The following is a 26,548-nucleotide window of genomic DNA, read 5'->3' on the forward strand; positions in this document are numbered from 1 at the left end:
GGGTGGAAGAAGGGATGATGACAAGAAAGGATAATGATAGTGATGAGATGCACTGGTTTGGGGTAGCTCAAGAACCGGGGATGCTAATTTGGGGCTCAGGGAGCGCAGAAGCCACCGGAAAAGATGCGCTTGCCAGGAAGAATGGGGCAAGAAAGGGCAGGACCGCCTGATATATAACTGAGGACTGCGAAGGGTGGCAGGAGAGTAGCAAGGCACGAGGTCGCTGTGTCAGAGGCGGGGAGTCACGAGGGAGCGGTCGGACAGCGCCCAGGCCACGCACCATAAGGCAGGAGTCATTGCTGCTCATCTCGGGCCGCTCGCGGCTCCGAGTCCGGGTCTGGTGGGGCGGTGCGGAGCGGGATTCCCGAGGCAGGGTCGTGGGCACTCTATCACGGCGGGCGGTTGAAGGCGTTACAGTCCTTGGAAACGGAGCTGCTAGCCGGTTGCTAGGAGCGTCAGTGTCTGGAGTGGGAGGAACAAAGCGCCTCACGTCACAAGGCGCAGGAATCGAGCGCCGAGAGAGCGAGTCCGTGCTAGTGGCGCCGGGTCGGCCTGGGTAGGCGCAGCGGGAGTGGACCCGGATGCCGAGCGGAGCCACTGCCATGGGCCTGGGCGTCAGCGCTGAGCAGCCCGCGGGCGGCGCCGAGGGCTTCCACCTGCACGGGGTGAGTCGCCGCCGCGGCGCCGGTGACCTTGGCAGGGAGCTCGCAACCCCGCGCCCGGGCCTCCGGTCGCCGGCTGGCTGGCGACTGCGGCGGGGTCCCGGCCGGAGTGTTTTCGCGTGGGTGGCGGGCGGTGCCCCCTGCCCGGTGGGAGCCGCCTGGGAGAGGCGGCCTCGCGGGACTGCCGGACCCTGGCCACTCTGCGGCCACGGTCGGGCCCAGCGCCCGCACCAAGTGACAGCAGTGCCGGAAGCGGAGCGTTTTGCCGGTCCGGCCGCCGGGAATGGCGCTCCTGCCGGGTGAAGAATGCACCACTGCCAGTCGGGACGCACTCTTGCACTTAGCACATATTTACGCTCGCCTGCCGCGTCCGCGCTCTGTGCTGGGCCTGGGAAGAGAGTCAGCCATGCCGAGGACAGTCCCGGGGGCCGGGGTAACCTAGTGGACGCAGCTGCAGGGGAGCCCGTCGGCGCGCATCCCGCCAGTCGTAGGGTCGTAAGGGCTTCCGAGTGTAGAGGACCGGTGCAAACCAGCCACGGGATAGTGGGGAAGGGAGGGCCAGGAGAGTGCTGCAGAATCCTCGAGGAGAGCGTTTGCAGCTGGGGAGGGTCCCAGCCTTTAGATGCCTCTACAAGGAAGTCTGGGCGAGCAGGCTTCCGGAAAGTGGAGACGGAGTGGGGTTCCTAGAACGGAGTGGGCTGTGAAGGTGAGGAGAGGGGCCGCAGCCTGATGGAGATTTGTGCTTGCGGAGAGAGAAGGGCTATAATGTAGGTGAGGAGGGCTGGGGGTCTCTCACCCCGGAGCGCTGCGGGGAAGAGGCGTCCCTGCACCCCCCTTTCCCTAGTGAAAGGCAGCTGGATGCAGAGATGAGTGGAGACGGGCAAGTTTGTCGGTTTGTGTGTTTCGAAGGTAAGGTCTGTTGCCAGCTAGCCACATGAGAGGGCTAAAGGAGGAGTTTCTTAACGTGAAAACCGGGCTGGCTTGGAGAACCCAGAGTTGACAGGATTTGTGCTTGGTAATGGGCTTTCTTACAGTGAGGCACCAAACAGCAAGTGTTGACAGTGGAATGCATCCAGCCAGGAGCGTCTTCCAACAGGTTTGATTAAAGGCAAAGGAACTCAGGATATTGGCAAGAGGAGGGGTAGGGCGATGATGGGAGCTTCGAAGATGGGAGGGACCTGCCTGATGGAGAGGGACAAATCGGAGAGGGACCAGGGATCAGAGGCTGTCATCACAAAAACGTAGTTTTGAGCTCCTACTCTGGCAGGCAGAATTCTAAGGCTCTAGAGATAAAGCAGTGAACAGAACAAACATGGTCCCTGTTCTCCTGGAACTGACATTTGGAATGCTGGTAGGGAAAGAAGGGAAATGAAAAAAATACATGGTAGGTGGTAATTACTAGTGATAAAAATAAAGCAGGTTAAGGGGATACAGAATAGTGAGTGGGTGCTATTATTGATAGAGTGATCAGGAACGGCCTCTTCTCAAGTCACATTAGAACAGATGCTTCTGAAGGAAGTAAAGAGTGGACAATACAGATATTTAGGGGAATAGTAGTATTCCAGGCAGAAGGACCAGCTTGTGCAGAGTCCCCGAGGTATGTTGTGCTTGTGTTTGAGGAAATGCCAGGTGATGCTGGTGTGCTTGGGTGGTGTGGCCAGTGTGAGGAGGAGACCAGAGCAGACCACGTAGGACCTTGCCTGTTGTCCTGAAGATTTAAGATTGTATTCTGAGATGTAGAACCATCAGGAGGTTTTAAGTGGAGGAGTGACATGACCTACTTACATTTAACAACACTGAAGAACAGCTGTGCTGCATTCTAGAAATATTGGCACCTCGCTGTGTGCCTAACACTTTGGAGAAGTCGCTGCCCTCAGTGAGCTTAGAGTAGTGGCAGATTCACCAGGAAACAGCTGTTAGGAGAGGGCAGTGGTTGGGGGAGGGCTCTGGGTTGGATTTCCTGGGGTCAAATTGCTGAATTACTGAGTACTTGGTCTCATCTGTCATTTGAGGTTATTAAAAAGGTTAAATGATACATAAAGCAGGTGAGGTGGTACCATCCCCTGGCACTCAGCCGACCAGCCCTTAGTAAGTATAAGTTGTGATCACTGTGAGTTCCATTAGGTTCCCTGATTGGGAAGGATAGGGTGGAAGCATTAGGAAAAGCAGCACTAAAGGGCCATGGGGCAGGCTGTGATGGGAGCCCCCGAGGGAGCTGGATAGCAGGCAGTGGTTTCTGAAGGTGGAGCAATACAGTGGGCAGCAGCATAGATTATTTGAGCTGCGGAGCCATGGTGAGTGGTGACGAGGCCCCAGGTGAGAAAAGTGGAGTGTAGCCAAGCAGAGGACAAAGCCACAGGAGAGGGTGGGTGGAGGTACTGGGTGGGTCAAGGAGCCCAGGCCTGGGGCCTGAGTCTCTGGACCTCATTAATGATGGAGAGCAGCTGACATGCAATACTGGGGAGTGGGGAGGGGAATAGGCAGGCACCTGACATGGAGTGGTTTGGAAGTGGCCGTGATCAGGTAGGGGCACTGTCCCCAAGCTGTTCCTGAATAACTGTCCTGTGGTTTTCAAAAGATCCCCTCACTCCAAGGGTTAGAGGGCAGGGCCCAGAGCTCCCCTGCAGTGGGGCCTGGGAGCAGCTTGCCTACTGGGCCAGGCCAAGTAGGGCCAGATCTGATTTCTGGGCTGCACTCACTCCCTTTGGAAGCCATGGCAGCTTCTGGAGGTGATAAGGAGGGGCCCAGTTGGTGATGCTGCCAGAAGGGAGTCCTAATTTCAGGGGCAAACTGGCCTTAATCTCAGCGATTTGTTCTTAGCCTAGTCTTCATGAGCTGTCCTTCAGGTTGGGGAATCCAAAACTGGAGGGGCTGGTGTGTAGCAGGAGCCATAGGGCCTTTCCCATGAGGAGGCAGCAAGAGCCTAAGTCCTGTGCCCTCTGAGCTGGGTCTGGCTGGTGTCTACACCAACAGGTCATCAAATGCCTATAGCCAAAGGCCAGAGGGTGTGTTTGTGGGTCCATCTTCGGGTCTAGGGCCTTGGGACAAAGCCTGCATTGTTTAAGCCAGGCTCTGTAAATGGGGCTTTTGGGATGGATTTCTGCTGCAGCCTGCAAGGCCTGGTGGTTGTGCTTTTGGAGACAGCAGCAGTGAGCTGGGGAGTTCAGGGAGGGGCAGGGAGCACCCTGGGACTGGGAATGCTTCCTGGAGGAGGTGTCCTGCACAGGCATGGAGGCTACACTATGGGGCTGGTAGGGTAGCTGAGCCAGTGGGAGGCTCCTCAGTCCAGAGCCAGGGTGTGGAGATTGGCACTGCCCACTCACTGGGCTCCCTGGCTCAGGCCCAGGTCTACCCCTGGGGTCTGCTCCTCTGCCAGTGGCTTTCATTACCTGCTGGACTGAGCCTGGGTCTCCCACCCCAGAGGCTGGGGACCCCTGGGATCTGGCTGCAAGCTGCCTTTCCCACTCCTCTTTCTCGGCACAGCCCTGGGTATATCCCTCCTGAGGCCTGCCCACTTCCACTGCATGTCAGGGCCCTCCCTTCTTGTCCAGTCTAAACCTTTCTGGTAAATCCTTTTGGCTTTCCAGCCAACCCTAGCCCAGCTCTCTAAAGCAGCATTCCCACAGGCCTGGGCCAGCCTGTCTCCATACTGCCTCCTGGGAGCCCCTAACGATGTCCTGGGCTATAAGCCATTTCTGAAAGCATCTGTGGATCATAATCAGGAAGGAGCCATTTTCCTAAGAGGAAAATTTTTGCTCAGGAAGGTAGCAAGAGACCATGGAGTGAACCTTGAGAATGCCCAGAACAGTTCACGCCAGGCATGTGTTCTGGCTGGCACACCGGGAGTGCTGATGGTTCCTGAAAAGAGGGAGAGGGCTACTTGGAGAGTCCCAGAGTTGGCACAGTGACTGTGGCTTTTGCTGTGGGACAGGTGCAGGAGAACTCCCCAGCCCAGCAGGCGGGCCTGGAGCCCTATTTTGACTTCATCATCACCATTGGGCACTCGAGGCTGGTGAGGTTCCCCAACCCTGTCTCTGCTTTGCTTGCTTGTGTGTGTTTGTGTGTCTCCATCTGTCCCACAGGCCCCAGTCTACCCTTCCCTCCCTTTTTTTCTAAAGGGAGTCCCAGCCCTGTCTCCCCTTCTGCCAGGGTTGTACTTAGAGCCTGACTGGGGCCCTGCCCAGTGCTCAGCTTCTGAGCTCTCTGGGGTGGACAGAGGACAGATGGCCTCTTGGAGGTGGCCACAGGCCCAAGAGGCCTGCCTCCTGGGCGTGAGGGATATGAGGGCCCTGGCCAAGGGCCAGCTCAGAGTGGGGCAGCACTGGAATGCTGTGGATCCCAGAGGCTTTTTGCTTGCTTTTTCTGGCAGGCTGAGGAAGGTTTGGCAGTGCTTGGGGGAGGTAGGGGTCCCAGTGGCTACAGGCTTAACCCTAGTCTGTGAACCTGGCCCATCCACTACCTTGGCCCATCCCCACAGTGACCCTGCTGGGGGCTGCTGCCCACTAAGGCCCTTGCCCCATCTCAGGCCCAGACTTATCTGAGGGTCCTAGCCTGGGCATGGGGTGGCCTTGGAGTCAGCCCCACTGCCCCCACAGAACAAGGAGAATGACACACTGAAGGCACTACTGAAAGCCAATGTGGAGAAGCCCGTGAAGCTGGAGGTGTTCAATATGAAGACCATGAGGGTGCGCGAGGTGGAGGTGGTGCCCAGCAACATGTGGGGCGGCCAGGGCCTACTGGGTGCCAGCGTGCGCTTCTGCAGCTTCCGCAGGGCCAGTGAGCAGGTGTGGCATGTGCTGGTGAGTGTGGGGTATGGTAGGGCAGGGTGTGTCGGAAGGATGAGTTCACTGGGGCAGGTCTGGATGTGGGCGGGGTGTGAGGGTGGGACATGCAGGAGTGGGGTGGGAGCCTTGGAACCGTGGTCAGGGAAGACAGAGGGCAGGATGTGGTCTCATTCCAGTGTCCCAGAGAGGGCAGCTCATTACTACCTGAACAGTGTACCTTGCTTCCCGTTAGCCATGACTCTGAGCACTTTCTTACCTTCTATACCTAGGTTACTTAATTTGAAAGGCAGAAATACCATCTACTGGCATGGTGGTTGGACTGCTGGAATGCTGCTGCTTTTATTATTTTGTGTCCCTCTGTGTGTGTGTGTGTGTGCGCACACACAGAGCCATGTGTTGCATGACAACATTTCAGTCAACTACGGACTGCATATAAAATATTGATTCCATAAGATTATAATACCATATTTTTTACTGTACCTGTTCTATGCCTGAATGTTTAGCCACACAGATACTTGTGTTACAGTTGTCTACAGTACTCAGAACAATAACATGCTGTGCAGGTTTGTAGCCTAGGAGCAATAGGCCACACCATATACTCTAGGTGTGTAATAGGCTATGTGTAAGTTAAGTTCACTGTATTATGTTTGCACAACAATGAAATCAACTAACAATGCATTTCTCAGAATGTATCTCTGTCAATAAGCAACGTGACTAAATATACTGTTTTTTTCTGGTGTATTGTTATATGATTAATCGATATCTTAACGAACCTCAGTGACCAAGCTGTCGTAGATGTTAGTCTGTCCACAGACACACGTGCACACCCAAAACCTGTGCTCATTGATGGTATCTAAGTTCTTGAATGCTCAGTCCTGTAGCCTGGTGGAAGGAGGGTGCTCTGAACTAGAAGTTGGCTGGTTTGTTTTCTAGCCACTTATTTTTCTCACTGACTTCTTGGGAGAGCCTGGCCTTCTTGCAGCCTTCTTTAATCTGCCCATGAGGGAAAGGGGACTGATGATGCAAATTCCTTTGCATTTCCCAGGGAGATTGGGAGTGGTGAAACTTTCCAAGGGAGAAAGGAATCCTTATTTGTACCCAGTTTTGCTCATTGTCCTCACCTCCAACCCCTAGGGGTCTTTAGGCACATGCTTGCAGCAGAAGCAGCAATGTAGTGGGGTACCTCCTGTAGCCAAGGTGTGCTTTTCTTCTTTTCATATATTTCTTTATTTTTCTCAGTAACCCTATCGTTAGATACTGTGTATCTTGCTTTTAATTGTGGGGAAACTGAGGCTAGGAGAGGTTCAATAATGTGTTTTCAGTCATATAGCTGGGCATCTGGAGCCAGAAGTTGAGCCCAGGGTCAGCTTCCAGAGCCTGGTGCTGAGCCTTACCATGGTATTGCCCTCTGCTGGACAGGCTGTAGACCTGGAGGAGGTAGGGGAATGGAGGGGTGAAAAGAGGGAGTATGGGCTTGAAGACCTGCTTAGGGACAGAGGACAAGTGTCCCACTCACTACCTGAAAAGGCAGTTCCCCCTGCCCTTTCCCATCCCCCAACCACCTCTAGTAGCATGGCCAGTGGCTTGTGGTTCTTTCCCCAGGATGTGGAACCATCTTCACCTGCTGCCCTTGCCGGTCTGCGCCCCTACACAGACTATGTGGTTGGTTCGGACCAGATCCTCCAGGAGGTGAGGAACCTGTAGCTTGCCCCTCCCTAGACCCTCTGGATGTGGTGTGAAGAGAAGGGTGCTGTCCATGAGAAGTGTCTGGTTTTGTTGAGGCTTTAGCCCTGGAAGCAGGCCTCAGGTGCTATGCGTTTCTCACAGTCAGAGGACTTCTTTACGCTCATCGAGTCTCATGAGGGGAAGCCCTTGAAGCTGATGGTGTATAACTCCGAGTCAGACTCCTGCCGGGAGGTGACTGTAACTCCCAATGCAGCCTGGGGTGGAGAGGGCAGGTACTTCATGGGGTTGGAGGGCTGCAGGGCCAGATGGGTGGGGCGTGACCATTGGGCATGGACCTCAGAGTTCTACGGTGGAGATGGAGGAGGGTTGGGCCCTTGTCCCAGGGATCCTGAGGCTGACCAGTGTTTCAGAAGTACCCTTTTCAGTCCCCTTATTGCTGGTAGTAGGTGGGGATAGCAAAGGTAGGGAGGGCCATGGGACAAGCCCCTGAATTGAATGTTTCTGGCCTTCGGCAGTCTGGGATGTGGCATTGGCTACGGGTATCTACACCGGATCCCAACTCAGCCCCCCAGCTACCACAAGAAGCCACCTGGCACCCCACCACCTTGTGCTCCACCACCTGATGCCCCACTGCATGATGCCCTACCACCTGGACCCACCCTCGAGGACTCTCCTTCCCTGGAGACAGGTTCCAGGCAGAGTGACTACATGGAGGTATGTGGGGAGAATCCATCAACTGGGAAGAGAGAAGACTCTAGAGGCTGCCCTTGGGGAGCCATCAGCAACCCTCAGGGGCCTGTGGGGCCTTTGTGATCTGAGAGGCCCATCTACTTCTGGGACCCAGTGGGAGCAGGCAAGCCATGCCTGGAGCAGTGAAACTCACTTTTGGCTTTCCTGCCCCTTGGGTCTAGAAGTGAGGGTGGAGGTGAAGCCCAAGTTGTCATCTTCATGAGCGGGAAACTGAGGCTCAGAGATGGGTGCTTGCTGTGCCTGTGAGTTGTGGCAAAACTGGACAAAGGGCTGGGCCTCCAGAGCCACAGTTGGGATGGTTGTCTGGCCAAGTCTGCAGGGAAGTGCTGGCCCTGCCTTCACAGCTGATGAGTGGGTCCTCTGAGAGCACCTTTGGGCACTGGGCTGGTGCCTGGGGTCTGGGCCAGGGAATATTCAAGGATGTTCTCCAGGTACGCCTGAATTCAAGGAAGGCCCTGTCTTCTTGTGAGTCATTGATGGGGCAAAGGGAATGTGTCGGGGCCAGGTGGGCACCTGGGATTCCTCATCTGAGTGGAAAGAGTGCTCCCTCTCAGTGCCTACACTGCAGGGGAGGCCAGGACAGGCCCCTCAGGCCTGACTTCCTATCACCAATATAAGAAGGGGTGGCTTATTAAGGCCATTTCCTTCCTTCAGGCAGAGCAGTGCTCCTGGGACAAGATTGGACTGCAAAATTCTTCACCTTGAGGCACTGTCCTGATTGTCCCCTACCCATTTCTTCTTCTTCCCTAGGCCCTGCTGCAGGCACCTGGCTCCTCCATGGAGGATCCCCTTCCTGGGCCTGGGAGTCCCAGGCAGAGTGCTCCAGACCCTGATGGACTTCCCCATTTCATGGAGACTCCTCTTCAGCCCCCACCTCCAGTGCAGCGAGTCATGGACCCAGGTAGTGGGCAGACCCTGGAGAGGAGTGGGCCACAGGCCTGGGGCTGGACTTTGGCAGGAATGTCAAAACTTTCCTCAGGCCCTGCCGACCCCTCATATCTCATGTACACCAAGATATTAATAGTTGCATACCATCCAATCTCGTGTACAGATGGGGAGTGTGTAGTCCAGAGAAGAGAGGTGGCCTTCTTCAGGTCACACAGCAAATTGGAGACAGAGCAGTCTAGACCCACTGCCACTGTGCTATTCCCATAATGACCAACTCCAGGTCCCTTTCTTTCCTCAGAAACAGGCAGTGTGGGAACCTCTTTGAGGCTGGGTGAGGTGTATCACCAGGGTCTGAGGCGATTACAGTCTCACAGGCTGGGCCAGATGCCCTAGGCAAGTTGAGCCCAGGGTGTTGCTTTCCAGTAGTCAGGGTTTGATGCTGGCAAAGAACTGCACCACCCTCCCCTAGGCTTCCTGGACGTGTCAGGAATTTCCCTCTTGGACAGCAGCAATGCCAGTGTGTGGCCCAGCCTGCCCTCTTCCACAGAACTGACCTCCACAGCTGTCTCAACCTCAGGGCCAGAGGACATCTGCTCCAGCAGCAGTTCTCATGAGCGGGGTGGTGAGTGGCCATCACCTTCTGAAGTCCTCTGGGAAGGACCCCGGGTTGTTGGGAAGGCTGCCCTCAATTCTTCAGCTGGGCAGAAGCAGGCCATTGGGTTGACAGAGTCACACCAAGGCATTTGTATACTCCATCTCCAATCCCCCATCAAACCTGGAGTGGCAATGGGGGGTGGTCAGTGGGGTTACTGGCCCTAACACCATGGCCCTAGGTTCTTGCAGGCCTCCTCAGCCTGATCTTCTGTGTTGCAGGTGAGGCTACATGGTCTGGGTCAGAGTTTGAGGTCCCCTTCCTGGACAGCCCAGGTGCCCAAGCCCAGGCGGACCACCTGCCTCAGCTGACTCTTCCTGACAGTCTCACCTCTGCAGCCTCACCAGAAGATGGGCTGTCTGCCGAGCTGCTTGAAGCTCAGGCTGAAGAGGAACCAGCAAGCACAGAGGGCCTAGATGTTGGGACGGAGGCTGAGGGGCTAGCCAGCCAGGCCCAGATCTCTACCGCAGAATAACACCCTGGGCTGTGACAAGGCCCCTGGTGACATTTCATGAGGCCCAGATGTGGGCAGGCAGCCCAGGCTGCACTGTGCGGTCAGCTCCAAGCTGATCCTAGCCCTGTGCCTGATCCCACCTCTATGTGTTCAGCTTTCTAGGCTGTAGCTCCAAGTGATGTGCAGGGACTTCTGCTGGCAGGGGGCTTCTGTGTCCACTCAGACTCTACTTCTAGTGTCCAAGAGGTAACCTCCCAGCATTTATCCTGCCTGATAGTCCTGGCTTTGGGGGTTTCAAACAAGTCTTTCTGGGGTAGTAGAGGGCTGGGAGCAGCACCCCAAATTGTTTTATAGGAGCTGGGGCAGGAGAGGAAGGATTCTTTGCTGCTTGGGTGGGGCATAAGGCCTCAGTGGGTGGTGAGAGGGGGCCACGGGCCTTGTGGGAGGACATCTTTTGGCCGTGTACCCTCAGGTCCAGTGCTTGGTCCTGCTCTGGTCACTGGGGCTGCCCAGGAGGCAGCAGGGTCTGGTTATAATCCAATGTGAAGATGAGGTGAGGAAGGAAGGGGTTGCTGTCCAGGGTTGGCCTGGTTGCTTTGATTCTTCCTGCACAGCTCAGCCCACCCCATCTGTACTGGAAGGGACCCTGAAGCCCTGGGACCACCCCCTTTCAAGTCCCAATCACTGAGTCCTCTGTCATGTGTCCTTGTCCGTAGGCTACACTGCCACACTTGGCTCAGGCTGGCCACCATGCTAGTCATGGGAGGGGGAGAGAGGCAGTGTACTTGCCCCCCTCTCCTGGAGGGAGGTGGGTTGGAAATTCTAGGCCCTTCAGCAGAGACCCATTTGTGCCCAGACCACAGTATTTCTTCTTCCTCAGGGCCTACATACCACAGACCTGTATCCCCAGTGGCAACTCCTGTTAGCTCCCAAACTTAAACAGTGATCTCTTCTAAATATACAAGGCATCTACCCAGCCTCAATAGTGAATAAAAGTCACAAATTTAAGTTCAACACCCTAAGCAATTTCTCAAAGCCAGTCTACCTGACTAGGTCTATTCACCCATAGTTTCCAACCCCAAGGGGGAATTAAGGGAACAGATTAAGAGTAGGTAAAGACCCTTCTGTTCTTTCCTGTTGTAGGGGAGGAAGCTGTTCTCCCCACCCCAGGTGCCTTTGCAGGTTAAGGCTAGGTTAGGCCCTGTACTCCATCCGGGGACGGCCCCTCATCACCTGAAGTCCTCTGCTGTGTTGACTGGACCCTCACTTCCCACACTGCTAATTATTTTGAAAGCTGCCTCTGGTCTTGTCTTCTAGCCTGTGCCTAGTTGAAAGTCTCACCTTTACAGGATCATGTGTAATGCTGGTGTACATGCATGGAACTCACAAGCTCTGTCAGCTGTGCAGGACAAGGAATGCCTGCTCTGGGGGGCACAGACCAACTATATGGAGGGAGGGCCCCAAATCAGCAAACCCTAAGTTTGAAGCAAACCCTTCATTTAAAGCAAACCCTTGTCAAGCCTACCCGAGCAGCTGATACGTGTGCAGAACAGTGAGGCATTGTGTCCTGGATCGTCTGGGAGCCCAATGTCAAGTCTGCAGGAATGCAGGAAGTAGAACAGAATCGCCACAGGACTGTTCTGGGGCCAGCTTCCCTTAACTCTGTAGCCTGGCAGTCTGACCCAAAGTTGCCCTCACCCGAATGTTCTGGCTCTTCCCTCCCTCACTTTTACTTTCCCTTCCCCCATAAGTTGGAGGATAAAATGGGTATCAATGCTAATATTTCCAGGGAGAACATGAAACCAGAGGTTTCTTTCTTTCTCTGTAATCTGCTATGAAAGAAAATGACAAATGAAAATAAATGTGTACTACACTTCGAAATATTTTAACTAAAGCCTTTATTCTATACAACTGTGAAATACAGATTTTTACCCTTTTGGCATTGCAGGACTGTCAAATTTTCTGGAAACTGTATTACGGTTTGACTGGAGGGGAAAGAAATACAATCATGCTGGGGTTCAGATCTATGACAGGAGGGGAATGCAGCCACCCAAGGCTTAGCACACAGGGCACAATGACCCAGCAAAACCCATTTCTTTGCTCAAAGGCCCCTCGTGCAAACACAACTGAGGGCTGGTAAATAAGTTTGGTTTTTTGTTTTGTTTTGTTTTTGCCATTAATTCACAACTATTGCTAAAAAATGTGCACCAAAAGCGCACTGTTGTATCCAACAGATAGAAAGGACTTTTAAAAAAAAAAGCTGGTTGCTCTCTGAGGAAGGGAGAAAGACCATTTCAGCTTATTGGAAATGTGGCCACGTCTTTGCTCACTTCTTCAAAGTGCAGGTGGCAATGGCCTGTCCAGTTTCCAAAGGAAGCTGACTAGCAGTGAGGGAACCCTGTCTCTGCAGTTGTGCGATCAGAATATCTTAAATAGTAAGGTATGGACTTAGGCCCATCAGCTGCCCCCAGCCGAACCTGTGAAGACGTGGAAAAGAAAAAACCTTCCCTGCCTCCCTCCCTAGTCCCTGCTATGCTGGAGGCAGGCCACACACAAGCTAGGGAGGCAACTGGACTGGAATCAACTGCCCTCTGAAGGCACTTGTGCTTCTGGCTTCATACAGGAGGCTTGTCTTACAGTTTCATGGGGGTGGACCATTGATTTACTCTGAATACAAATGACCTTGGGGAGAATCCAAAGTATTTTCTGCCAAAAGTTGAAGTGTTTATCCCCAATAAGTTACATTCTATACAAGATCCAAATGATTCTATGAAAGTATTAGATTGTTAGAACAGTGAAAAGAAGATCTAGATACAGGTACAACAAAAACCTGCATATAAAACTTTGGAAAAACAAATATGTATACTTCCAGGATATGAATATCAAATTAACTCACTATGATCTCCCTTTACTCTGACACCATAAATTTTAGGTAACATTTGAATGAAACTGAAATTTCACCATGGTCTTAAGTTTTAGTGGTGTCATGCTGCTCATCCAGAGCAAGAACCCGTGGTCTCAGCTCGCTTTGTGTAAATAGAACTGGACACAGTAGAGGAAGGAGTGAAACGGCTGCACCTCCCTGGGGTTGCCACAAAGCCAGGACGTCATGGGAGGGTGCAGCATCACTAGGCACGGGCTGCGCAAACTCTGGCCCAGCAGTCCAAGTGCTATGATCCAGCACCTGGAATTTCAACAGATCTTCCTACAAGAACACATCTGAGATGCAATATTAAAAACAAGCCCAACATTAATCTTTTATTATGAAATGGGCTGGTTCTCAAATTGTGCAACAGCAAATTCCCACTAAAAATAACTGTCTTAAATGGTGAAAACAATTTGATTTTTTTTATATGACAAACTTGGAAAAAGCCTTCATATCTATTGCATGAATGGAATGTACTCTTTTAGAAAAGCTACAGAGTGTGTGGGTTTGAGGTTGAAACAAAGACAGTTGTGGCCCGATCGAGGTGTCTCTAACAAGTGCTAACAGACAGATAAGGTCCTTTGAAACAAGGAGGAAGCAAAGTCTGCACTGGCCTGCTGTCAGTCTTCTGTACATCTCGAAAGGCATAGTCTGCTTGGGGTTCTTCTGCTCTTGCATTCTGCTTCCCTGGGGACAGCTTAATCTACACATGGAGACTGGTTTCTATATTACATCTCGATTAGTCACTTCAATTGAAAGATAATCTCGGTCCATACCAAATCGGCCATTAGAAGTCTTGCTCCCGTTGGGGCTCAGTGGGCTTCCTAGGACTACTCTTGGGGCCATAGAGGAAGGTCGTAAATGAATACCCAGGAGCATTAGCCCACCCTTCACGTGGACTTCTGACGATAATGGAGGGTTAGGTCTCCACCGCTCTTCCATATGAAGTGTTTCACTGTTCGAAGGTCCATATTTGGATCCAAAACCTGAATAGCCAAAATTAAGTTTAAAAATTTCAAAGTCTCTAATATCTAAAACCTTTATCATTAACTCAGGGACTCTCATCAGGTGATCCAGCTTGCTCACTCCTCCCCTATGCCTGGTATCCAATTCTTGCTGTCACGGCTTCCATGCATGTGGGAATGAAATTGACCTTAGTGAGATGTACATCTTTTGTGATTATGCCAGAAACACCAGGCCATCTTTCAGCCATTCGTCTAAGGATACGTTTTGAGTGCATCTTGATTTAAAAAACCATTCTGCCATTTCTCCGCACACCTTCACTCTAAATCATAAACATGGCACATGCTGCTTTGCAAATCAAGAAGACCATGTGTCTTTTTCTTGTCAGAAAAAAAAGCTACCAGCACATCCACATTTGTCTATGTATCCCTTCTCTGAAAATCTCCCCAGCAGTAAAGAGGAGCTTTAGGGTGGGCTTTAGGTGGGACAGGCCCAGGGCTCCTTAGAGCCCCTCTAAAAGTAGAAGCCCCCCGCCCAAAGGCATGTAACTCTTGATAAGCACCAGCACTGGAAAAATTGGGGCTGCAGTCCTCAAGTCCACTTACCTGGTCCTGGCACAAAAGTTCAATTTTCTCCTCTGCCAACACAGCAATATCCTCTTCTTTTTCCTGTTCTCCTGGTTTTTCATTATTAGAAGAGCTAGTGGTTTGAGACTCATTATCCAAGTTGATAATTTTTTCATAAACATGTTCCATAACTTTTCGGACTTGGAGCATGTCACTAGCAGAGAGTCTGTCTCTGTAAAGAAGCAGTGGCATATTGTGACATCAGGGAAATCACTAGATATTATTTATTCCATATTATTTTTCTTTGATGCGAACATTTTATAAAGATGAAAAATCAATAAATGTTTTTAGTCATTACGTTAATCCATTTTTAGAGCTGCCGAAAGATTTTCTACAGTGTCCTTCTAAGACATAGTTTATGTACAACTAAATGAGATTAATACATGTTCTTAAAACTTACATATACAGGCCAGGCGTGGTGGCTCATGCCTATAATCCCAGCACTTTGGGAGGCCAAGGCAGGTGAATCACTTCAGATCAGGAGTTCAAGACCAGCCTGGCTAACCAACATGGTGAAACCCTGTCTCTACTAAAATACAAAAAATTAGCTGGGCATGGTGGTGCACGCCTGTAATTCCAGCTACTCAGGAGGCAGAGGCTGCAGTGAGCCAAGATCATGCCACTGCACTCTTGCCTGGGCAACAGAGTGAGACTCCATCTCAGAAAAACAAACAAACAAACAAGCAAAAACACTTACATATATATACATAGTAGCCTTCTGGGTTTTATTCCCTTGAATACTTTCCCAGAGCCTGGGCAAACTAAATAATTCTGGAAAGGCAGGCAGCTCCCAATGCTTACCAGAGTCCTACACTGCTCAGTTTTCCCTGGGCTTTCCTCCCCACTGCCATGCCTTCAACTAGCACCTGTGGGTAGACAATGCCTGAGTCTAGACCTTGAGTCTCAAACTTCTGTTGTAAACCACAAACCCAACAGCTGGTTGGGTATCTTCAGTTGGATGTCCTACAGGCACTTCAAACTCTCTATGTCCCAAACTAGACTCATCAACACCCTACTTCTGTATCTCTGATAACAGTCAATAACTATTACACCAAAAAACTAAGGCTTACGCTCTGAAAAGCATTTGAACTGCAGTTGTTAAATCTATCTGAAGTGATGTCTAAGACTCACTTTAAAATAATTGTGTGTGTGTGTCTGTGTGGTGTGTGGAGGGAGGTGGGTGGGAGGGCAGGTAGAGGTACAGGTGAAGCAAAATGTTTAGCTGGTATTGATAATTACTGAAGCTATCTGATTGGACAATGGGAGCTCTTTCTATATAAGTTTGGAAATCTCTGTAACAAAGAGGCTTACAAATTTTTTTGATTTTATTTGCTAGAATATACATATTGTTCATAGTTTAGCATTCCATCACTACACTACTAAAATTCTTCTCTTGGGTCTCCCTGGACCATATCCCACATTGGCTCAAAAGTCACTGCACGCTCTATGGCTTGGCATTCAAATCCAACATCAACAAAACCTTTAACAGCCTTTCCAATTTACTTCCTAATATCTTCCTGCTGTGCCTCCATCCATGCTGCAGATGCATGGGTCCTCACACTACTTTCCACTATCTTATGCATGCTCCCACTTCCACATCCCTGATCACACTGTGTCCTGGACTTAGAATATCTATCTTTTGAAGTTCTACCAATCATTACATGTCCAACTCAAATTCCATGTCCTTCAAGAAGCCTTTCTGGGAAGCTCCAGCCACAAGCTCATTTCTTTCTCCCACTCTCATTATTCCTTAAGTATCCATAAAAGCAACTATTATATACAGGTTGGGTCCTAAACTGTGAATTAAGGCAACAGACAAAATGCGTGTTTTATTTATCATTTTTTTCTTAGAGACAAGGTCTCTCTCTGTTGCCCAAGCTGGAGTGCAGTAGCATGATCTTAGCTCACTGCAGCCTCAAACTTCTGACGATCCTCCTGCCTTAGCTTCCTGGCTAGCTTGGACTACAAGTGTGTGCTACCATGCCCAGCTAATTTTTTTACTTATATCTTTTGTAGTGAGGGGGGTCTCACTATGTTGCTCAGGCTGGTCTCAAACTCCTGGCCTCAATTAATCCTCCCACCTCACCCTCCCAAAGTGCTGGGATTATGGGTATCAGCCACTGTGCCTGGCCTTATTTATTTCTGAACACCTGTAGTCGGCCAAAGTTGGTACCTGGTAAGTGGTTTAATTGTATAAACTATGAATATTATAAAATCAGCCTTAGATCTGGTATATGCTTCCTTTGCTATAAAAGGAAGGAAAAGGAATTCTCTCAGTAGTTAATTAGATCAATAAAGCATATATTTACTTACTTTTTTAAGGTTTTTGCTCCTGAAGATGCATGAGGTTGGAGGTAGAAAGGAATTTTGTTGAATTTGGGCATATTTTTCTGAAACAGTAAAAGTTAAAAAGGTATAATAGTTTCTATTAGTTGATAAATGAAAATAATGTTAATAGGAAAACATGACTTGCGAGTAATAATTATCTTACAATTAAAAGTGACTTTCTATGAAATGTATAGTGAGCTATCAAATTACCTAAGTCAGCCTTTGAGAAAATTCATCAGAAAAATATATGTAACATTAGTGGCAATATGAAATTGTAGCATGGCTCTTCTTAGGTAACAGTACAAGATATTAAAGAGAAACAAACTTTATTTTAAATTTTTAAGCCATACAAACCAAAATCTTAATTCTACATTAAAATATTGGGGCTGATACCTAAAGGCCCAAACAAAAACTTAAGTGTCTTGAGAGAAACCCACAGCATTCACCTTTGAGCAAAGCCACATATTCTGTGCTGGTGAGGCCCATCATCCAACTGAAAAGGCCAATCAAAGTCCTCCCATTTTCTTTCCCTCTGACATCAGAGTGAGGTCTGAGGTGTTAAGAAAGAATGGAAACTTCAGCCAAGAACCCAGATGTCTACCATGAAGTAAACCACATTCTTAGATGAAAGATAAAATTACGTGGTCATCTTTTCTCAGGGTATTAATCCCCTCCGAGCCTCCATGTCACATCCTGTCTGGATGTCTCCTCTCAGGAATAAGCCACAGGCCTAAAGTCAGCAATGTGTCCCAGGTGAGTTTCACACTCAAAGAAATTAGTGGCTTATGGGGTGCTCGGGCACAGAGAAGACCATGGAATATCCATCAGGTGTCACACTGGCTTTAAGTCTTAGAGGTATATCCGGGATAGAAAATAAAGTTTCTGAAGGTTCTAAAGATTAAATTCCTTTTCATACGGCTTTAGAAAGATATGAAATAGATCCACAGTACATAAGACAGTCTAAAAACAGACCCATGTGTATACAGAAATTTAGTACATGATAAACACAGCATTCCAGATTAGTAGAAAAAGGACAGATTTTCAATAAATTGTGCTAGCACACGAGCTGTCCCTTTGGAAAAAGTCAGAATCCTACTTCACACCAAACAGAAGAATAAATTCTAATAGATTAGAGAGCTAGAAATAAGTATCATAAAAGAACTAAAAGAGAATATAGGAGAATATTTGTGTTACTTTGGAGTAGGAAATACCTAAACAAGACATGAAACTGAGAGCCATCAAGGATCAATTTGATTATATAAAAAGTAAAACTTTTCACCTGGCAAAAGCAAGCAGGAACGAAGTGAAAATTTAATTGAGAGACACAGATAATAGTTAAAGGGTAAATATTCAATACAAAGAACCACCCCACAAATCAGTAAGAAAAATGACCCAATAGAAAAATGGATAAAGAATACAAACAGGTAATTCACAGAAGAAAAACAAATGGCCAATATGAAAAGATGCTTAACTTCACTATTAATTTGTTTTTAATCCACATAAAAATAATGAGATACTGTTTGCCTATTTTTTAGCAAAGATTAAAAGTATCCAGTGTTGGTGCAGGTGTGGGGAAATGGGCACTCATACACTGTTGGTGAGAATGTAAACTAGTACAGCCTTTGTGAGGGCAATTTGGCAGTATCTATCAAAATTTAAAATGTGCATACCCTTGGATCCAGCAATTCCACTTCTAAGAATTTATCCTAAAAAGTACACAAAGATATATGTACAAAGATGTTCACTGCAGCACTGTTTGTAATAGAAAACATTGGAAACAACTTAAATGTCCATTAATAGGGGACTGATTAAATAAATTATGGTACATTTATACAGCAGAATCTTACACAGTCATTAAAAAGGAATGATTCGCATGTACAGACATGAAAAGATGTCCAGGACACATTTTTTTAGGTGGAAAAAAGTTGCAGAACAGTATGTATAAGAGATTTTGTGCAAAATAAAACGAACTGTAGACACATCTATGTACACAAATATTATAGAAAGAAAAAAGTACTGAAGGCTATGCATTAATTTATTATGCATGGGAGGAAGGATAGGGAGTGAATGGGCAAGAATGAATGCTTGGGGAAGAGATGAGGGCTTCATTCATTTATTATTTTATTGAATAAGCATATATATAAAAACCAACAAAGCTAGATATATAAATAATTATCAGTACTACTTCTGCAACTCTGGAACTGCAAGGAAGCAGATGGGGATTCCACTTGGGAGTCTAGCTTTTAGTAAGGTTTAAGATTATACTGTCTAAAGCAGTTCTTAATTTCATGAGTTGCAAAAAAATAAAATAGCCAAGTGGGAGTGGAGGATACTTACATCCACAGTGATGTCAATTACCCATTGTGGCACTGTCTCATTAAGAAGCATCGACTCAGTCTCACCCCCAGAATCTCGGCAGAGCAGCCTAAACATAAGCCATCAAGTAGTAAGTAACCCAACAAGCACAGATGTCAAAATCACTGTCAACAAATATTAGAGGGAGGAACCCTCACGGTTTTCTTTTTTTTTTTTGAGACGGAGTCTAGCTCTGCCGCCCAGGCTGGAGTGCAGTGGCCGGATCTCAGCTCACTGCAAGCTCCGCCTCCCGGGTTCACGCCATTCTCCTGCCTCAGCCTCCCGAGTAGCTGGGACTACAGGCGCCCGCCACCTCGCCCGGCTAACTTTTTTGTATTTTTTAGTAGAGACGGGGTTTCACCGTGTTAGCCAGGATGGTCTCGATCTCCTGACCTCGTGATCCGCCCGTCTCGGCTCCCAAAGTGCTGGGATTACAGGCTTGAGCCACCGCGCCCGGCCACCCTCATGGTTTTCATGTAGGCTAACCCCCACTTGACAAATGAGGAAATAAAGTACAGCCTGGAAGAATGACTCACTCAGCTAAAAGGGAAAGCAGGCCCTAAAACTCAGGCCCCCAGATTCCAAGGCCAGGCATACACTATAGCTGCTTCTTGGAGTCTTTGGGTGATGACAGGAAACCTGGGTGCAAGCAAAGCACTCAGTAAATGTCCCCAGCTAGTGCCACAGTGCATGGCAGAGACTTTCACATGCAGTAGAAGTCAGAATATTTCTGGTAACCACTCAGGAAACTATCAGAAAGAAAGATAATCCTGCACTCAAGAATAAGACAAGCATGTCTTATTCTTTCTTTCTTCTGGCAACTATAGACTAGTAAGCTCTCCCCCTGGCTCTACCAGGACCTTGCTGGCAACCTGGAGGTGAACCAGTCCAGCCCTTCCCTGAAGGGCCCCACATGTAACTGTCTGGCACCCCAGGCAATGTCAGTGTCAGCCTCAACAGTTCCCAGGAGCAGTCCAGCTCATCTTGGCTAGACCAGCCTAAGGAAAGTAATGTACTCTGAAGCTCTTCTATGGGCAGGGAATTCTAGTGGTATCATCTGTTGCTTGACCCTTGCAGTCACACGGGAAAAGTGAAGAAAAGTGAAAATTTCCTACAGAAACCAATAGAGAAGCTGCTTCGAGGCAAAGTATTCTACCTCATTCTAACAGTAGAGGTTCTCCTCCCAGTTAGAATGTGGTCTAACAGCAGCAGACATTTCACTATCTCATGGACATGGGATGCTTCCAATCCCTGGCATCCCTAGAATTTAATAATAAACTATTTCTAGTATCGAAATATTGAGTTTGAGTCGACACTTCTTAGCAAATCGGATACCTTCTCAGGCAGAACCTCTGGTCTTTCTTTCCCATACCTGAACAGTGTGCGACCTCCAGCTTCACCAAAGATCACGGGTGTGTGGGGGGGCACTTGAAAATATCCATTTCCCTTCTGCACGCGGTTCTCCTGCTCCCCATTTACTAGGAAAAGATACAGGTGGTGTTAGTATCAGAGTTAGTGCTAAAAACAGATTCTAAACATTTTACTCCCATAAGCTTCAAACATTGCAAGATTAAATTCAAATGTCCTCTAAGTCCACCAGAGTTAGAAATAAAGGTTAAAAACAAAAGTTAAATTTCTGAAAATAAGAAACACAGCAACTTGTGGTATATTTCATGGAAAAAATGACTGTATTTTCAAGGATTTTAATAAAAAAGGAGACTAATGTTTGAGATTCAGAACAAAAACATAACCAGCTACTTCAGCCACAAGGAAGTCTAGGACAGCCTGTATATAAATGATGATCTAGGGCTTTTTTTTTTTTTTGTAGAACACCAAGCTCAGAAAAATTTCTTGAGGGAAAAAAATTACATTTATTGGCAACCATAACTAATGACAGAAGCATTTGTGAAAAAATCCTCAAGGAGCCCACAATTTTGCTTTTATTGTTCTCTGCAGATTTCCTTTCCACTGTTGTTTTTTGAGACAGGGTCTCATTCTGTTGCCCAGGCTGGAGTGCAGTGGTGTGATCACAGATCATTGCAGCCTCAACCTCTCCTGGCTCAAGTGATCCTCCCACCTCAGCCTCCTGAATAGCTGGAATTATAGGCACACACCACCACAGCCAGCTAATTGTTTACATTTCTTGTAGGGACAGGGTCTTGCTATATTGCCCAGCATGGTTTCAAACTCCTGAGAAGTATCAACTCAGTCTCACCCCCAGAATCTCAGCAGAGCAGCCTAAACATAAGCCATCCAGTAGTAAGTAACCCAACAAGCACAAATGTCAAAATCACTGTCAACAAATATTAGAGGCCTCCCAAAGCACTGGGATTATAGGTGTGGGGCCACCACGCCTAGCTCCATTCTGCTTTCTTTATAAACTTTTGACCCAGCACAGGTGACACCAACTCAAGTGGCCAATTCATTCATGACACTTTCCTCATTAAACTGGAAGTATCTGACCCCCTGAAATCCTATAGCATTTGTGGAACCTCTCTCCTAGCACCCAATTCTTCTATCTCAGAGTGCTTTCCATAAGTAACTCTGCCATACCAGAACATCAGCTCCTGAAGGACAGCGACCATACCCATGTGTCTTTAGCACCCCCACCTGAAACTTGGTAAGGGCCCCTGAATAGTAGAGCTGCTCACCATCTGAAGAACTCCAGAGTGTCCACTGAGTATATGCTGCAGGTGCTGTGGTCTGAGCACTGGATGAGGAGGTAGCCATGCCCTGCCCTGCCTTCCCCGTGCAGTCTGATGTTAAGGATGACGTGGTTTCTGGTGATGTCTTCCTTATACTCCTCACCCAAAGCCTAGATCCAAGGGGTGCCTGACTATACCACTATTTTGATAACTTAATCCTTACTGCTTATTTGGGTCGCTGAGAGTATCCCATCTAACTGGAAATGATCTGCCCACAGCAACATAGCTGTTAAGCAGCAGAGCCCACCCCAGAACCTAGCTTTCTTGACCCTCTGTGGAAAGATTTTTCCATCAGTTTCTTTGACTCAAAGTCCACGGTACAATTCTGACAGGGATCAAAGTGTGTTAGGTGATGTAAAAGAAAAGCCACCATGGGTGGGACAACAGCACCCTCTCTCTGACAGGAACATCAGAAGACTGGTTTTCAAGGAAGCATGTCATCCTCATGTGAGAGATTTAAATTCCACATATCATCATGGGTGAATCTGACAGCCAGAACAAAGGCCCTGGCAGGAGGTACTCGCCATTGTTGCTCACTCCTGGTAGCCAGCAGAGAATCTTCAGAGGAGTAAGCCTCAGTTGATGGGACTCAGTGATTGCTCAACCAGCTGTAGGTTATACATGAGGATGTGAAATTCTAAGTTCTTGTTTCCCCTTCCTTTGATCAAACTGAGCCAAATGCATATATTCAAAACATGTTCTCCTCTGCTGCTCAGAGGACGTTACTGCCACTGCCTATGGCACACACACCTTTCAGATGTCCTCAATGACATTAATTCTTTACACATGCTTGAGCATATGCCCTGTCACTTCTGAGATGGAATTTGACTTTTTTTTGAAACAGAGTCAAAGTCAGGTAGGCCATGAGACTAGCAAATACCAACATTTCAGCCCAACATGAAGAGTGACTATGCAATGAAAAACCTGGCTTTCTGATGCACCTACCTACCTAGCTTTGGAGGTTAATCCAAAAGATCACAGGTACCTTGAAGAATATTTTGGAAATAAGTCTGTTAAGGTGCCTCATTTTAAGACAAAAGTCATCCGAATATAAATATAGGGTATTTTATTTATCTTGAGCAGTCTCACTAAAAGCCACATCATAAGGTGGTCTGCTCTTTTGGAATCTCAGTCTCAGTTAAGACTGGATGGATGTTCCTACTTTGAGGTGTGGAAGGGCGGACAATAAATTGAGCACACCACAAATATTTTAGCAAACAGTTTAAGTAAGTACCTTTTAAGTAAGTACCTCTAACTTTTTATGCAACTATCTGAATATAAAAACTAACCATGGTTTACTTCATTTTCCTCTTCATCCATTGGATTCACATGTGTTCTAGGCCAATATTCCAGGAGTGCTTGGAGTAAAAGTCCTCCTAAATTCACTGCCAAGAAGTTAATTAAAAAGAGATAAAATGGAAAAGAGAGTTAATTGGCTTTAACCTAAAAAGAGAATAAAAATTCTAAGTTTGTACATATTCTGATGTTAAATTCTTAACCCAATGCCAATGATGTCTAAAAGTAAGACTTCAGTCATTTTGCCAATTCTCCTAAAATTTTATCTTAGAATGTTTAAAGCAATGATGATATGGAGCAAAGAGATATTCTATATGGTTGCTCAGATATAGCTATTATTTAAAAACAAAAATGAGAATCAGATTCTTTAAAGGGCTATTTCCATATGAAGTTACTAAAATGATTTGTATTCATCAGGTATTTGTACATACCACATTTTTAGGACATAGTCAACAAAATATAGAGAACTTTTATAAAGATAAGTACTTAGCAAAAAACAGCTCATATTCATGTTCTCTTTAGAAGGGAGGGAAAAAATGAAGGACACTTAAACTCACATTTTGGATCTGACCCATCAGGGCTGCTAAAACCGGCATCTTTTGCAGAAACCCAGGCAGCAAAACAGTCACTTTCATCCAAAGTAATAGTTAACATCTATCAAAAGAAAAAACTTAGTGGCATTCTATTTGAATATATTCTCCAAACAAGTCTCTAAACCTTCATTTGTTTGTACTATTTGATTGAAGTGCTAAGTCATAAATTCAGGAACCAAAATGTGTTTTATGTGATTCAATGCAACTACACAATTTAGTTTCCTGGGATACCAAAGACATTCTGTAACTTTTTAATTTTTTTCTTTTTTAATTTTTTTTTGTTTTTTAAAATTTTGTTTTTTTTATTCCGTTTTGCATTTTGTAAGTTTTAACACAGATTTTTTTTTTTCTTTCACACTTAAAAACACAGGACTCTGTAACTAATAATAATTATGAGCTATAATGAAAATCTTCAATTATCCCAAATTATACAAGTATCAACTGCTAACTTACCCCTGTTTTTAAGTCTACTGAGAACCAATTTGGTACATATACCATTTTAAATCTTTTCTTAATTTCATCTTCAAAATCCACTTTGCCCAGATCTTCAACTTTACATGCCTATACATCAAAAGAAAGTATAATGATCAATATTAAGTGGTGAATTCACTTGGTTCTGACTTTGCTATTCAAAATTTTACACATTTTCACGTGTCTTAACAGTCTAAAATACATTTCAAAAAGAATGTGGTCCTTTTTTTAAATAACAATCTGCTGCTATAAAAATTTTAAATTAAAAAAGCACAAAATATTATTTGGGGAGAAACTGTAATTTAATTGTGCTGATACAGATATAATATACCACCTCATCTTAACAGCAACGTGGCTCTTTCGAGGGTCCCAGTTGTCGGCCATCTTCTCAAAGGCGGACTGCTTATTTTCCCACATCCCATCGTTCCTTGATGCTACATGGAGACCATTACTCCACCATCTCCATGTAAAAACTTACTTCTCTGAGGCCCATGTCATTCAGCAGCAGTAAACTGTACACCTTTCCTTCACTGCCATCTAGCAACCTGCCACTCTCCCTCATTTACTGGAGACTTGAGCCCTGGGCTCACTGTCTCACAGTCCATCTCAATTAAATCTCTCTTCTACCTTTGACCTTGCCACCTTCCCCATTACCCTCAGCACATGATTCTGACTTCTTTTTCTTAAAACAAAGAAAAGCCTTGACAGAATCCCCTTAACTTTCTCTATCATTCTCCCTGGTGCAAGGAAAACGGTATCCTTCTGACTGTGCTCCAGTCCCCCTCACCTCTTGCTTCTTGGGATGACCTTGTATTGTCATCTACCCATGAATGTCTCTACTGGCTTCTCCCTAGGAGCAATGAAATATGCTCAAATTTCTTACATCTGAAAAATACCCAAATACCCAAACAAAACCAAACAAAATCAAAAGCTTCCTTTGGCCCTCTGACTCCTACCTCTTCTCCAGCTTCTGCCTCTTCCTGCCTACCCCTCCAATCAAATTTCTTCAAAGATTATCCAGTCAAATTTTCTGTTTCTTCACCTTCAAATCACTACTCAACGCACTCCATCTGGCTTTTGCCCTTAAGACTCTAACCAGAGGCCACCCTCTTTATTTAAATCCATGTGCATGTTACAGTCACATCTTAAATCAACTCACAGCAGGTTAATGCCACTAACCACAAGCTCCTTCCTGAAATACTCAATTTGTTCTTGAGCTGCCATTGGCTCTTGGTTTTCTTACTCCCCCGCAACTTTTTAAAATCATATACTATTGTGGCCTCCTCTTTTCCCAACATCCCTGAAAAACTGATGACTTAGTTTCTTCTCAGTCTACATATGTCCCTTGGAAACTCTGACATTTCCTATGACATCAACTGTAATCCACAAGCTGATGACTGCTGAGCCTTTTTCTCCAGCCCAGTTCTTTAACTGTGCTTGAGACTGTACAGCTGTCTGCCCACCATACATCTCTGTTCAGATATCCCACAGAAACTCAAATTCAACATCTTTCTCAGCATATCCTTTTCTCCTGATAACCTGTTTTTCATCTTACATTCCCTACATCACTTCTATTCAACAAACTGTCCAATCAAGAAACCTGGGACTCATTCTTGCTTCTTCCTTTCCTCATACTCCTTTCATTAAAGTATCACTCCTGTGGCCAGGCACGGTGGCTCACACCTGTAATCTCAGCACTTTGGGAGGCCAAGGCGGGTGGATCATGAGGTCAGGAGATTGAGACCATCCTGGTCAACATGGTGAAACCCTGTCTCTACTAAAAATACAAAAATTAGCCCGATGTGGTGGTGCATGCATGTAGTCCCAGCTACTCGGGAGGCTGAGGCAGGAGAATTGCTCCAACCAGGGAGTTGGAGGTTGCAGTGAGCTGAGATCGCGCCACTGCACTCCAGCCTGGGCAACAGAGTGAGACTCCATATCAAAAAAAAAAAAAAGTTATCACTCTTGTTCACAGGCCTAAATATTTTCCTAATCATTCTATTTTTTCCATCTCCCTTGTTCCCACCCTAGTGTAGACAAATATCACCTTTCACCTGTTTTAGTGCAACAGCCTCCTATTACGTACCAGACACTGTGCTTCTCAACATCACCAATAATAGGCACCCTCGACATTTTAGGAATGAAGAAACCATTTTAGAGATGTTCCCTAGCATATTCCCTAGGTCACTTGGTGAGTACTTGGCAGAGCCAAGGTTAGAATGCAGTTCTGTCCAACCCACAAGCCAATGTTCCTAAAAAACTCCTGACTGTCCCACACTGTTCAGCCATGTCTATTACACCAGATCATTTGATATCAAAACTTCAAGGTCTGGATATGGGAAGCTGCTAGGTACACAGAAATGCCTATCATGATGTGTGCTAGCCCCATCTAAGTAGAAGGACCTCCCA

General features: G+C 47.1%; 3 protein-coding genes across 16 annotated transcripts in view; 1 reads left to right on the forward strand and 2 right to left on the reverse strand.

Annotated features, from left to right (window-relative positions):
- TTC21A (tetratricopeptide repeat domain 21A) overlaps positions 1-615 on the reverse strand; it is a 31,503-nt gene extending 30,888 nt beyond the window's left edge. For all 4 annotated transcript variants that reach the window (XM_025376895.1, XM_025376894.1, XM_025376893.1 and 1 more), the window contains exon 1: positions 281-615. In XM_025376895.1, coding sequence (XP_025232680.1) covers positions 281-604 — 324 coding nt within the window. In that variant the 5' untranslated portion in view covers positions 605-615. The remainder of the gene's footprint in view (positions 1-280) is intronic.
- Positions 493-11,765, forward strand: GORASP1 (golgi reassembly stacking protein 1). Of its 3 annotated transcripts, XM_025376903.1 has the most exons (9): positions 493-665; positions 4,594-4,674; positions 5,258-5,461; positions 7,049-7,135; positions 7,274-7,404; positions 7,648-7,846; positions 8,633-8,783; positions 9,240-9,392; positions 9,644-11,765. In XM_025376903.1, exons 1-9 carry the CDS (start codon positions 582-584, stop codon positions 9,895-9,897), a joined length of 1,344 nt encoding a protein of 447 aa, XP_025232688.1. In that variant the 5' UTR covers positions 493-581; the 3' UTR covers positions 9,898-11,765. The 3 variants fall into 3 exon arrangements, with proteins under 3 accessions (XP_025232688.1, XP_025232689.1, XP_025232690.1); XM_025376904.1 differs by lacking the exons at positions 4,594-4,674; positions 5,258-5,461 and having other exon boundaries at positions 504-665; XM_025376905.1 differs by lacking the exons at positions 4,594-4,674; positions 5,258-5,461; positions 7,274-7,404 and having other exon boundaries at positions 506-665; positions 7,697-7,846; positions 9,644-11,757.
- The window catches only part of WDR48 (WD repeat domain 48), a 47,645-nt gene continuing 32,850 nt past the window's right edge, over positions 11,754-26,548 (reverse strand). For 4 of the 9 annotated variants that reach the window (XM_025376899.1, XM_025376902.1, XM_025376896.1 and 1 more), the window contains 8 exons: positions 24,122-24,229; positions 23,633-23,729; positions 23,069-23,164; positions 20,447-20,552; positions 19,057-19,144; positions 16,705-16,781; positions 14,371-14,563; positions 11,756-13,788 (listed from right to left, as the gene is read on the reverse strand). In XM_025376899.1, coding sequence (XP_025232684.1) covers positions 13,693-13,788; positions 14,371-14,563; positions 16,705-16,781; positions 19,057-19,144; positions 20,447-20,552; positions 23,069-23,164; positions 23,633-23,729; positions 24,122-24,229 — 861 coding nt within the window. In that variant the 3' untranslated portion in view covers positions 11,756-13,692. Of the gene's footprint in view, positions 13,789-14,370; positions 14,564-16,704; positions 16,782-19,056; positions 19,145-20,446; positions 20,553-23,068; positions 23,165-23,632; positions 23,730-24,121; positions 24,230-26,548 lie in introns of all 9 variants that reach the window. The other 5 variants (XR_003118168.1, XR_003118167.1, XM_025376901.1 and 2 more) reach the window with 3 other exon arrangements.

The sequence above is a fragment of the Theropithecus gelada genome, chromosome 2 (assembly GCF_003255815.1).
Source record: "Theropithecus gelada isolate Dixy chromosome 2, Tgel_1.0, whole genome shotgun sequence".
NCBI lineage: Eukaryota > Metazoa > Chordata > Mammalia > Primates > Cercopithecidae > Theropithecus > Theropithecus gelada.